Source organism: Sinocyclocheilus rhinocerous, unplaced genomic scaffold (assembly GCF_001515625.1).
Source record: "Sinocyclocheilus rhinocerous isolate Xijiao unplaced genomic scaffold, SAMN03320098_v1.1 scaffold475, whole genome shotgun sequence".
In the NCBI taxonomy this organism is placed as follows: Eukaryota; Metazoa; Chordata; class Actinopteri; order Cypriniformes; family Cyprinidae; genus Sinocyclocheilus; species Sinocyclocheilus rhinocerous.
In genome coordinates this window covers 468761-482185 of record NW_015646677.1, presented here as the reverse complement: position 1 = coordinate 482185, position 13425 = coordinate 468761, and the positions used below count along the sequence as shown (strand labels likewise).

Here is a 13425-nt window from a genome sequence, read left to right as displayed (position 1 = left end):
GTGTGTGTGTGTGTGTGTGTGTGTGTGTGTGTGTGTGTGTGTGTGTGCAGCTGTTCTTCTTGTTGTTCCGCTCATGTTTCTGCTCTCCCCGTCGAGCAGCATTCCTCACACAGACACTGGTTTGTTTCAGGCGTTTGGTCATTGACGCTTCACACCTGACATGTGCTGAGAGAAAGACACACATTCCTGCGGCGAGTGTAAGAGTATCAGTATTAAAGCAGCTCAGACCCAGAATAGCTCTTCAGGAATGCTGTCGTGTGTGTGTTTGTGTGTCTGTCGTCCGGCAGGTTTTAAACCACAGTCATTCTGTAGTGCTGGTTTATTTTTATCCCTTGTGGTCTGGTTTGGTCAGTAGCAGCATTCCTGTGTGTGTGTCCAGGCCTGGAGAAAGACGGCCGCTCCTCCAGCGCCATGGGCGAGAACGAGCCTCTGGATGAGGATGATGATGATGATGAAGACGAGGGAGGAGCCGAGACCGAGGAGCAGTCTGGAAACGAGAGCGAGATGAATGAACCCGAGGAGGAGGTGACTGTTCTCAGACGTGTGATTGACAGCTGTAAACCCCGCCTCCTCTCTCACTGCTCTTACACACAGTTTACTGATGAAGAAAAATAAAACATTTTATATATAAAATTATACATTTAAATTAAATTCTATGCATAAAATTATATATAAATATATTTTATATATAATAAAAGTTTTATATATAATTATATATACTAATTCAATTAATGTTTTTCCTTTACAATACAAACACATTTATTTATAATAAATTTAAATAAAAAAAACTTTTACCAAGTGCCAAAAGGTACAAATTACTTTACTTTGATAAAACCACTTTTGTTCATTTATAAATAAAAACACACACACAAATATAAACATAAAAAATTGCTATTCAGCTATATATATTCATTTTGTATATATATTAATTTATTTTTTCAAATTCCAATTAATGTTATACCTTTTAAATAAATTTAATATTAAATTAAATGTAAAAATACTTTGATAAGAGCTCTTATGTTCATTTATAAATAAATGGCACACAAACACATTTTATACACATATTTTAAACATAGAACTTAGAGAGTGTTTAGAGACCAGATGGATTTAACATTTATGCATAAACCATGTGTTTTGTCGCATAGTGCTGGTTTATTTTTATCCCTTGTGGTCTGGTTTGGTCAGTAGCAGCATTCCTGTGTGTGTGTCCAGGCCTGGAGAAAGACGGCCGCTCCTCCAGCGCCATGGGCGAGAACGAGCCTCTGGATGAGGAGGATGATGATGACGAAGACGAGAGAGGTGCGGAGACTGAGGAGCAGTCTGGAAACGAGAGCGAGATGAATGAACCCGAGGAGGAGGTGACTGTTTTTCAGACGTGTGATTGACAGCTGTAAACTCCGCCTCCTCTCTCATGCATTATAGTTTACTCTTACATATAGTTTAATGATGACGCACAGAGATGGAGAAAAACACACCAGCACGAGTCACTACAAAATCTAAATTAAATTCATTTGCAAATAAAAAAAATAAATAAAAACACACACACAAATATAAACATAAAAAATTGCTATTCAGCTATATATATTCATTTTGTATATATATTAATTTATTTTTTCAAATTCCAATTAATGTTATACCTTTTAAATAAATTTAATATTAAATTAAATGTAAAAATACTTTGATAAGAGCTCTTATGTTCATTTATAAATAAATGGCACACAAACACATTTTATACACATATTTTAAACATAGAACTTAGAGAGTGTTTAGAGACCAGATGGATTTAACATTTATGCATAAACCATGTGTTTTGTCGCACACGTGTTCAGGAGGGCTCAGACAATGAGGAAGAGGAGCGTGAGGAGGAAGAGGAGAACACAGACTATCTGACCGACTCCAACAAAGAGAACGAAACGGATGAAGAGAATAACGTGAGTGTGAGGTCGGGCTGAGGCGGGTGTTGGGCGCTTTCTCTGAGCTCTGAGTTAACGCTGATGTTTGTGTCGCTCAGGAGGTCACTCTCCGCAGCGGAGGACTCAAACACGTGGCGTGTGCCGAGGACGAGGACTTCATCCAGGCGCTGGACAAAATGATGCTGGAAAACCTGCAGGTGCACAAACACTCTCCAAACCATTGTGCTTTAGCTCCTGTACATCCAAGACTTACCCTCTTTACTTTCTCAATCTTAAAATGTGTAGTTTTGTGGCTTTTAGTCCACGAATGGATACTGTTAAAGTCACATATGTGCTAGTGTAGTGCTGGAAGTATGCTTTTTTACTTTTTTTTTATAAAACTACACCAAGAAAGTAGTCAGTAGCACTTGAGTTGTTTATTGTTAGGATAGGACAATATTTGGCCGAGATACAACTATTTGAAAATCTGGAATCTGAGGGTGCAAAAAAATCTAAATATTGAGAAAATCATCTTTAAAGTTGTCCAAATGAAGTTCTTAGCAATGCATATTACTAATCAAAAATTAAGTTTTGATATATTTACGGTAGGAAATTTACAGAATATCTTCATGGAACATGATCTTTACTTAATATCCTAATGATTTTTGGCATAAAAGAAAAATCTATAATTTTGACCCATACAATGTACTGTTGGCTATTGCTACAAATATACCCCAGCGACTTAACACTGCTTTTGTGCTGCAGGGTCACATATGGTCTATTTTTATGAAAATTTTATGGTGTATTTTTGTCAGTTTTGAGGTTTAATAACTGTGGTCACTTTGAACACTTTATATTGAAAACAGCTGCTTCAAGATTTTCTACTGTAAACCACAAAAAAATAACAGCATTCAAGTTTGAAACAACATGAGGAGGAATAAAAACTACATTTTTAGCATATAGCTGTGCAGTGAGAAATTATGCAAACAGTTCAATAACAATTCAGTGACAGTGCTGCAAATAAAATACATTTAAAAAAATTGTTTTTGAAGTTCCAAAAGTAAACAAAGATTATTGTTTTACAAGAAAATACGATTTCAGTCTTTCTACTTTAAAATTTTTTGCCAGTTCTTTGTAATTATCTGTGAAATTTACTAGATATTTTTAACAATTAATCTGTATTAATCTTAACAATTACTATAATTTATTATAATATAAAATATATTATATTTTTTTAATTATTTTATAATAAAATTCAGTTTATGTAAATATTAAATAAATTACAAAATTATAAAGCACATTCAATTCCGTGTTTAAATAATTTTATTGTTTTTACTTTTTTGCTACTTGGTGCAAAATAAAATAAATGTAATTGAACATTTTATTTAATTATAAATTAGTGCAAAGTATATTTATATAAAAATAAGTAAGTAGCAAAGAAAGTAACCAAAAAATACTTTCTTATAGCTTAAATACCTCCGTTTATCCACAGAAATGACATGCATGTTCTTTAAGAATAAAATAAAATAAATTAAAAATTTTATTCAATTACAGATTAGTGCACATACAACTTTAAATAAATTGCAAAATAAATGTTATTAAAATTTTAAGAAAATAGCAAGAATTGTAATATATGCACTATATATTCCTGCTTCATATCTGAGTTTATCCACAAATATCTTTATGTGTGACCTGGATAAATGTTTCTGTTGACTGTGTGTGTGTGTGTGTGTGTGTGTGTGAGCAGCAGCGCAGTGGAGAGGCAGTGAAGGTCCATCAGCTGGATGTGGCCATTCCCCTGCAGTTAAAGAGCCAGCTGAAGAAAAGCCCGGCCCCCTCCTGCACCGCAGACGCAGACACAGACATCAGCGCCACCATGCAGTTCGTCATGCTCACACGCAAGGGCAACAAACAGCAGGTACAGCGTGTGTGTGTGTGTGTGTATGTGTATGTGTGTGTGAGTGCATGTGCGTGTGAGTGTGTGTGCGTGTGAGAGTGTCTGTGTGTGCATGTGTGTGTGTGTGTGAGCGTGTGCGTGTGTATGTGTGTACTGGTTTATATATCCTGGTGGGGACTTAAACCTGACTACACACAGACTCATGGGGACTTGTGTCACGGTGGGGACCTAAATTGTGGTCCCCACGGGTACAAAAGCTTATAAATCATACAGAATGAAGTTTTTTGAAAATCTAAAAATGCAGAAAGTTTCCTGTGAGGGGTAGGTTTAGGGGTAGGGTTGGAGTAGGGCAATAGAATATACGGTCTGTACAGTATAAAAACCATTACGCCTTTGGAGAGTCCCCACAAGGATAGCTGACCAGACATGTGTGTGTGTGTCTGTGTGAGTGTGTGAGCGTGTGTGTGTGTGTGTGTGTGTCTGTGTGTGTGTGTGTGTGAGCGTGTGTGTGTGTGTGTCAGCGTGTGTGTGTGTGCGCGTGTGTGTGAGCGTGTGTGAGCATGTGTGTGTGTGTGTGAGCGTGTGTGTGTGTGTGCGCGCGTCTGAGTGTGTGTGTATTGGAATGGTTCAGGTCTTTAGGGTGTGTTCAGGATGTGGCTTTGGGAGTGTAAACTACAGCACACACACACACTCACACACACACACACACTCACACACACACACACACAACACACACACACACACAGCGTCTTTGTGTTCATTCTGCTGGTGTCTCAGTGACCAAGTTTAACCCTTCACAGTCTTTCAGAAACTTGTTTTCTTTTTGTCTCTCTCACTACATTTGTGTCGCCAGAGTGTTTTTAACATATAGCTGTGTGCAATGAGAAATTGTGCTAAAAAGGCACCAAAATAATAACAATAGTGCAAGTGAAGTATTAATATCTACAATAAGTATGTAAAATAAATTTAATTTATTTAACATTTAGTAAAAGTGCAAAATATTTTTGTGATCTTTTTTATGTGATCTTTAAGAATAATTTAATATCAATTATTTAATAATTTAATATTTAATTAATTAAAAATGTAAATAAAATTAATAAGTTAAAACATTTTTTAAAATTATTTAAACAAGGAATTAAGCTAGGAGAAAGTATTTGAACTAAAAACAAGGACAAATATGGTCTTGAATTCCTTTTATAAATAACATCATTATTTTTGTTACTTTTTGATACTTTCTTAGAGCCAAGTACAATAATTTAATTGTGTGATATTTGTATATTTTTTGTTAAAGTTAATATCTTCTCTTCATCCACAGAAATTACATGCAAGATCTTAAATAAATTAATTAAAAATGTAATTCAAATATTAATTATTGCATAAAATAAAATGTAATATAAAAAGGTAACAAAAATAAATGATTTAAACAAGTAATTAAAGGTGATATTTGTCCTTCTTTGCTTAAATACGTTTTCATAACTTCCTTAGTTTAATATCTTAGTTTATCCACAGAAATGACATGTCTTTAAGAAAACAATTTTAAATGTACATTTTATTTAAATGTATTTTTCGCTAAGAAAGTAGCAAAAAAGTAAAACATATTTAAATTATTTAAACAAGGAATTAAAGATGATATTTGTCATTTCATTGTTAAAATACTTTCTGATAGTTTAGTGTCTCTGTGATCTGATGAGGAAACTCTGTGTGTGTGTGTGTGTGTGTGTGTAGTTTAAGATCCTGAACGTGCCGCTGTCGTCTCATCTGGCGGCGAATCACTTCAACCAGCAGCAGGCGGAGCAGGAGGAGCGCATGCGCATGAAGAAGCTGACGCTGGACATCAACGAGCGGCAGGAGCAGGAGGACTATCAGGGTGAGCCGCTGACGCTGCTTTCTCAGGCCCTGTCTTCACTGTGCAACCGGAAACGCTAGTGCTGTCAAACGATTAATCACATCCAAAATAAAAGTTTTGTTTACATATAATATGTGTGTGTGTGCTAGGTTATAAACCTAGGATATAAATACACAACATGCATGTATGTATTAAACAAACCATACACCAATGGAAAGCTTATTTATTTCACAAAATTGACCCTTATGACTGGTTTTGTGTTCCAGGGTCACATATATTTAATGTATATAATATAAATGACTGTATATATAAATATAGACATGTAAATATATTTATATGTGTGTGTGTGTGTGTATTTATATATACATAATAAATATACACAGTACACACATATATTATGAAAACAAAAACATTTATTTTGTAGGCGATTAATTGTTTGACAGCAGTAAAAACACATGTCACATGGCCATTCAATGCAGGTGCAACCATAGACATGTATAGGTAGATTCCCTATTATTTAGATGGCAGACGTGTCTACATGCTTGGAGCGGTCGAATGGGGAATCTACCTACACATATCTATGGGCACAACAGTGAGCATGATGTTAATGTTTACACGGTCGTCAAGGATACACAGAGCGAAATGTGGGCAGCCTCGCCATCGCTTTCAAAAGTCTCCATTTTGGTCCGTTTACACTGAAACACAGCGTTTTCAAACTGAAACGGGTTCTGCAGCGTTTTCAAAAGTCTCTGTGTTTCGAGGGTCAAAAACGCCGGAGTAGTGTAAACGAGCGTTTTAAAATGAAAATGCACCAGTGTAAACAGGGCCTCAGTGTGTCTCAGCTGCTGATGGAGCGTCTGCTCGTCTGTGCTTTCAGAGATGATGCAGTCGCTCGCTCAGAGACCCGCTCCCGCAAACACCAACAGAGAGCGCCGGCCGCGATACCAGCACCCCAAAGGAGCACCCAACGCAGACCTCATCTTCAAGACCGGCGGCAGGTCAGACTCACATACACACACACAAACACATGTAATTATGAGTAAAAATAACACGAATAAAACTTTTTACAAAATGGATAGTCCCAACTTTCTAAATAGATTTGACTTTGCTTATCATACAATATGTCAGTTGCAAAGCATTTTGGGATAGTAATGCCCTAGCAAAAACCTACAACTAGGGATGCACTATTAAAACCAAAATCATGAAATGACTTCTCAAATCACAAAGACTGCATTTTATTTTACTGTGAAATATAACAGTAGTAATAATTATTATTTTGCCTAACATTTTCATTAATTTTTATTTTATTATATATTGTATTTATTATTGTATTTATTTTATTATTATTCTAAAAATAAATAATAATAACAATAACTTATTTTATCATTTTATTCATTACTGCTATTATTTTATAGCAATATTGATATGTAATCAACATTTTTGTCCAATTTGTGCTGCCCTACAAACAAGCACAACAAACCTGGAGCTTTATTTAAAAATATAACAATTGTACTTGCAAGTTTGATCTATAAAAACAATAAAATTAGTAAATAAAAAAATCACCATTACGTTTTTCTCCGAATTGTGCAACCTAGATAGGCAACTCACTGACCCCTGACCTTTGGCCCTGTGCACTGCAGGAGACGCTGATGATGTCAGACCGAGCAAACGATGAGTCAAAGACAGCAAGAGAGACATAGAGAGATGGACAGCGGTGCTGAGCTGGATCCGAGACACACCCACCTGACTGCAGCGTCACCACGGCAACCAGAGACGAGCCGCATCAGCTGGTGGACACGGATGGAAACGCACACACACACACACACACACACATATGCGAGACTGGAATGTCTCTGCATTGACACACACACAATGCGGAGGTGGTTTTATTGTGTCAGGTACAGTTTGATGGTTCGATAGCGAGCGAACCGAGACTCTTAACGGAGGAAAACTCAAGTGTTTTTGTTCTTCAGACAAACTTTGGGACGTGTTCTTGTTCTTTCTCCTGCTGTTTATTCTCTTTAACCTCAGCCGGTCCGCAGCGATCGTTCCTGAGCGAGACGTGCATGGGCTGAACGCAGCTGTTAACCTGTTCGCTGTTGCAGTAAAGTGACTTCCTGTGACCGTGAGAATGTCTCTCTTTGTGTCTGTGCTCTCAAACACACTCACCAGCTTGTTTTACAGCCGTCGTGAGTCGCTGAACTCACTAACTAGTGCAGCTGATCAGAATGCAGTCGAACCGGACGCAAACACACGCCTGTGGGTGGAACAGGTAAGATCTAACCGAGGTTTCTGGTGATACGCTTGAGCCGAACACCAGGAAACGGGAACGTCTGTTTCAAATTTGATGAAGAACAACTTAAATCGAAAACGGAGGATGTTTTAGTACTAGATTTGCAGCTCATTCTGTCCAGACACATTATTAAAACTCATAAAACCACAATATGATTACATTCAGACAAAATAATGTACTTGAAATATTACTGTAATAAAACATTAGGGATTTAATTGTCAAAAAAAGTCTTTTCTTTCTAAATTTCTTAATGCATAGATTTTGTGAGATCCACCTTTCTGCATTTTTTTGATTGAGTTCTTCTCTATTCTGTGTTTTTTGTTTGTATTGTGCTTTGAATTGGTGATTTTTCTAGTCTTTTCATTGACTTTATTGATTAAATGTCACTGTCAAACTTGGTGAACGTTTGTGAAGTTTCTATTTTGCGTCTCCAAACTCAACATTATCTGTAACATTCGGTTGCAACTGAACATCTTCGGACACCATGATGAGTTTCAATGAATTTATTCAGAAACAATCGCTGAAAATTAAAGATCTTCACCAATGCAAGAAAATATACATTACACAGAGGTGGAAATAAACTCTTGTTTTGTTTCGTGTGTGTGTGTTTATATAGTGTCACATGCTCACAATCATGCATTCTGTATCCTTCAATAACTGCTTCAATAAAAGCAAAAAACCGGAGTCGCAAGAAAAACAAAAAATCAAACGCACGCATACATAAACTAACACTCATGCTCATTCACCCTGAAAATAACACACTACAGGTAAAAAAAAACAACAGCAGCATGTGATTGGTGGTGATTTCAGTCCCATGTGACTAACAGCATGTTCCAGATCTAGATTTGGATGGCTGTGGTTTAGTGTGGGAGGAACTAAACATACATTTACAAGACCTTCTGCATGTTTGAAGGCTGCGGCATGCTGGGAGAGAAAGAAGGGAAAGATCTCCACCTAACCAAACCCACAATTCAGCATCCAGAGAATAAAAATACATTATCATACAAACTAGAACTACCTGCTGAAATAAACATGAGACGACGTGTAAGATATTTCTCTAGGAAGACCCTTGAGGTATTTCTTGCGTAGAGTCTGGGTTCTTCAGATATAACACAAAAAAGTAGAAGATACTAAAACATAAAAATTAAAGAAACATGAAAGTGAAAGTAAAAATGGAAAAGCAAACTAAATGAAAGTGATAGTAAAAATGTAAAGTAAACGTAAAAAAAGTGAAACAAAGTCAAAATAAACAAGAAAATAGAAAAAAATTAGTAAAATAAAACAGTAAAAATCCAAAAACTGTCAAAACAGTAAAATTCCAAAAACTAACCAAAAGTCGAAATAAAACAGTAAAAATCAAACTTAAAAGAAAAAAACAGTAGAAATCCTAAAAATAAAAAAAGTCAATTAAGTTAATTAGTTAATTGGTTTTTGAAATTTGCTTTTTGTATTATTAAATGTAGCAAAAATATAGGAATTAGAAGCATAACCGCAGTGACTCGCACAGAGTCATCAGTCACATGACAATTAAGACTCAAGTGATTGGCTCAGTTGTGGAACCATGTGCCCATTAAGCAAAGATGGCTGCAACCAGGCTGTGTGCTTCCAAAGACAGCATGCTCAACAACTTAAGCAACTACGTTTAAAATGAAGGTATATTGTTTAGATATGTTTGGGTTCTTTAAAGATTTGATTATTTTGATCTATAACTTCTAAACAGACAACAACAAAAAAAAACAGCTGACACCAAACAAGATGTGTGAGTGTTAGTTGTGACTTTTTCTCCAAACTTGCAGCTGAAACTCAATCAAGAAGTCTCACTGCTGTCCAACAGATGATAATAAATCCTGCTCTGACCTTCTGAACTTCTGGAAATCTTAAGGTAATGCCAATATTGTTTGTGCATATATATACAGTATATATATATATATGATTGGTTGAAATCAGTGCTGGATAGTAACTGATTATCTTTAAATCTGTATCAAAAATTAAATACTTTATATTGTTTTAAAATACTCTTAATTAGACTACAGTTACTTTAGTATAGATTAAATATTCACAAAATGGCAGTAAACTACTCACAATGTATTAATTCTCCCTAATAATCCACTATTTACAGACATCATTTCACTTTTAAGAAGCATTTTCTCAATATTGCATATCTAATCACCATGTTCCATTAATATATTTTGTTAATTTCCTACCGTAAATATATCAAATCTTAATTTTTGATTAGTAATATGCATTGCTAAGAGCTTCATTTGGACAACTTTAAAGGCGATTTTCTCAACATTGTGATTTTTATGCACCCTCAAGATTCCAGATTTACAAATAGTTGTATCTCGGCCAAATATTGTCCTATCCTAACAAACCATACATCAATGAAAGCTTATTTATTCAGCTTTCAGATGATGCATAAACCTCAATTTCACAAAATTGACCCTTATGACTGGTTTTGTGCTCCAGGGTCACATTTAAGACGTGTTCCTCAGCAGTCCTAGTTTGCGTAGTGCATCACGTCTGGCCTCATCTGTGGCTCCTCTGCCAGAAAACTGCACCGTTACTCCCTGAGTGCGGAAGGAAGGCTTTGGCAGAGATTTGCGGCGTAAATCCGGGGACAGCGGAGCGGGGCGCGACCCGGCGGGACTCAGCAGACTTTGGTGTCGTGATGGTTTTGGAGCCGGAGCGGGCGGCTGCTTCACGGGCGCTTCGGAGTGCGACGCTTTTCTCTTGGGTAAGTCTTCATTTGAAGTCCTGTTTGAGCTGGAGTTTTCCTCTTTTACTGGGGTGATGGTCTTGGTTTGGGTGTGATGGTATGGCTGGGATGGAGTCATGACTCGCGATCTGCCGCCGAAGTTGTTGATCTGAATCTCCGAAGACTCTGTTTTGGGCAATGAAGATGAGACGCACTCGCTCCTGAAGGATGTTGTTGGGTTTAATGTGATGCTCTTACCGCCATAGCTGTTAAAATCACTGTGTGTGACTTCGGCACTCGTCAAAGTTGGTGCAGGGCTAGATTTGGTTTGGCAGTGGTCTGTAGTGTCTATCATGCTAGCGTTAGCTGGATTGGGAATGTTGAACGTGGTGCCGGTCTTGACGTTTTCCGAATACCTTGGAGATGAATGCATGACAGATTGCCTCTGAGCGAGTCCGACTTTTGAAAGCGCCTCCATCCTATTGGATCCTAGCCGGACATGTAAAAAAACACAGAGTTTTAGTTCAATTCAATTCAATTACACATTATTGTTGGAATTTCTTCCAAAAGTTGTCTTGCATCTCAAAGCGTGTCCCACATCAGTTCACATCAATACACTTACACCAATTTAAACAAACAAACAATAAACACACCTTAATGCAAAAACCAACAATACAAAAATATATACACACACTGCCAGAGTGCATTAATATAGTAGTACTTTCTATTTTACTGAACCCAGAGGCCTGCTTTAATTTTACAGACTGATAAACAAAAGATTTACGTGTTCTGTTCAATCTGGTATATGCAACTCTAAACCTTCTGATATTCCTCATAGACAGACATAATATTTTCTGACAGGTTCAGCATTTTTTTTTTTTTTTTGTATACAGATCTTGAAAACTTGGCTCTAAGCACTTGACCCACAATTTTAGAACAAATAGAACAGAACAAATAGTGCAGTTTTACTTATTTATATTGATTTAATTATAAATTATTTAATTTATAGGTAGAAATTAAGTCTGGTTGACTTTTAATTTGGTTTAAGTTTTTCACTTTAATATTTTAAATATTAATATTTAATGGGTTTAATGTGATGCTCTTACCGCCATAGCTGTTAAAATCACTGTGTGTGACTTCGGCACTCGTCAAAGTTGGTGCAGGGCTAGATTTGGTTTGGCAGTGGTCTGTAGTGTCTATCGTGCTAGCGTTAGCTGGATTGGGAATGTTGAACGTGGTGCCGGTCTTGACGTTTTCCGAATCTCTCGGAGATGAATGCATGACGGACTGCGCTCGCCTCTGAGCGAGTCCGAGCTTCGAAAGCGCCTCCATTCTAGACTTGTCTGGCGTCGGATCTCGAAACGAAATGCTCCGCATGGGAAGGTTGCGCACGCAGGCCGGTTCTCCGCCATCCAAAGGGTGCGCCGAGCCAGAGAGGTTAGCGAGCATCTGCGCCCGGCGCTCCTGAACGCTGACGGCCTCAGTGGCGATCGAGTGGGGAATGTGTTCGCGGCTGCTCCGCAACATGCTGATGCTGTCGGGAACACGCGTGGGTTTGGCGTGAGTCGGAGGGCCGTGTTTGGCCGAGGGGTTCGGCGGCGACTCTAGACTGCATCTGCGCTGGAGCAGCTGCGATGCAGATGTGCCGCTGGCGCCCTGGTGCTCGGCGATCTTGCTGGCGATTACAACCGGGGTGGGAACTGAACCTGCGGGCGGCTGGTGTCCAAATTCCTCTTGCGGCCCGTCTGGGACATCCAGGTCACGTTTTGGCTTCAGTTCAAAATGGTACTCTGGGGGTATAATCAGCTCTTGGAAATCTGACAAGGCAAACACATTTACAATTGCGTTAATGGACCGCTGATGGTGCAAAAATTTAATCTTGTGTAGTGACAACACGATGTATAAATGTGGCCCTGCAGCACAAAAGCAGTCGAATATCTCTTTGGTTTTGAGACTTTAGTCTTTGCAACTTTACAGATCTTCTTTATGCACCAAGAGCTTGTAACACTCCAAAGAGAAAGGAAAAATTGAAATCGCATCATATGACCCCTTTAATCAATTTTTAAAAATGGACCCTTATGACTGGTTTTGTGGTTCAGGTTCACAAATATGTAATGACAACAATATGACATCTAAAGAAATTTATTTTAAGAAATGTAATTTAAAGGTGTCAATTGCTTTACTGGCGAAAATATTGGGTCTCATTCACTATGTGTGAATATGCACAAATCTGTGTGTGTGTGAATTCAGCATACAAGTGTTTTCATTAGCATCATGATTCATAAATAACTTTCATACTTTTTAATTTTTACTTTTCATTAACTTTCATTAATATAAATATAAATACTGTATATTTCATCATCAGCTGAATGCAACAACCATGTAGAGAGATAACTAAAATGTCTAAGCTGTGCCAAAAAAAATCTAAGAAAACTTCACATTCAAGTTGACTAAAATTTAAATTTGACTAAACTTCAATTAAGGCAGCATTAACATTTGCATATGTGTTGTGAACAGGTTTGTTATTAACTGAAAATAAAACTATTAAAAACATTTTTGTTAATTGAAATTGGAATTAAATTATATTATAAATCAATATAATTAAGTATACATTAAAATATTAGATGAAAAACTTGTTAAATGTTAAAAATGTTAACCAAACTTAATTTCTACCTATAAATAAATAAATAAATAAATAAATAAAACTGAACTCAAACTAAAATATATATATATATATAAGTGCTGTCAAACGATTAATCGCATCCAAAATAAAAGTTTCACATTATATGCGTGTACTGTATA

At 36.8% G+C, this 13425-nt stretch overlaps 2 protein-coding genes across 2 annotated transcripts in view; one reads left to right on the top strand and one right to left on the bottom strand.

Moving 5' to 3' along the window:
* The window catches only part of upf2 (UPF2 regulator of nonsense mediated mRNA decay), a 36823-nt gene extending 28497 nt beyond the window's left edge, over window positions 1-8326 (top strand). Inside the window, exons 15-21 of the mRNA XM_016512114.1 lie at window positions 380-525; window positions 1830-1931; window positions 2012-2110; window positions 3640-3810; window positions 5515-5656; window positions 6513-6633; window positions 7276-8326. Of these exons, the coding sequence (XP_016367600.1) occupies window positions 380-525; window positions 1830-1931; window positions 2012-2110; window positions 3640-3810; window positions 5515-5656; window positions 6513-6633; window positions 7276-7285 (791 nt within the window). The 3' untranslated portion in view covers window positions 7286-8326. The remainder of the gene's footprint in view (window positions 1-379; window positions 526-1829; window positions 1932-2011; window positions 2111-3639; window positions 3811-5514; window positions 5657-6512; window positions 6634-7275) is intronic.
* Window positions 8327-10394: 2068 nt separating this feature from the next.
* The window catches only part of LOC107707982 (uncharacterized), an 18263-nt gene continuing 15232 nt past the window's right edge, over window positions 10395-13425 (bottom strand). Inside the window, exons 4-6 of the mRNA XM_016512113.1 lie at window positions 12376-12431; window positions 11730-12279; window positions 10395-11112 (exon numbers count right to left, since the gene is read on the bottom strand). Coding sequence (XP_016367599.1) covers window positions 10403-11112; window positions 11730-12279; window positions 12376-12431 — 1316 coding nt within the window. The 3' untranslated portion in view covers window positions 10395-10402. The remainder of the gene's footprint in view (window positions 11113-11729; window positions 12280-12375; window positions 12432-13425) is intronic.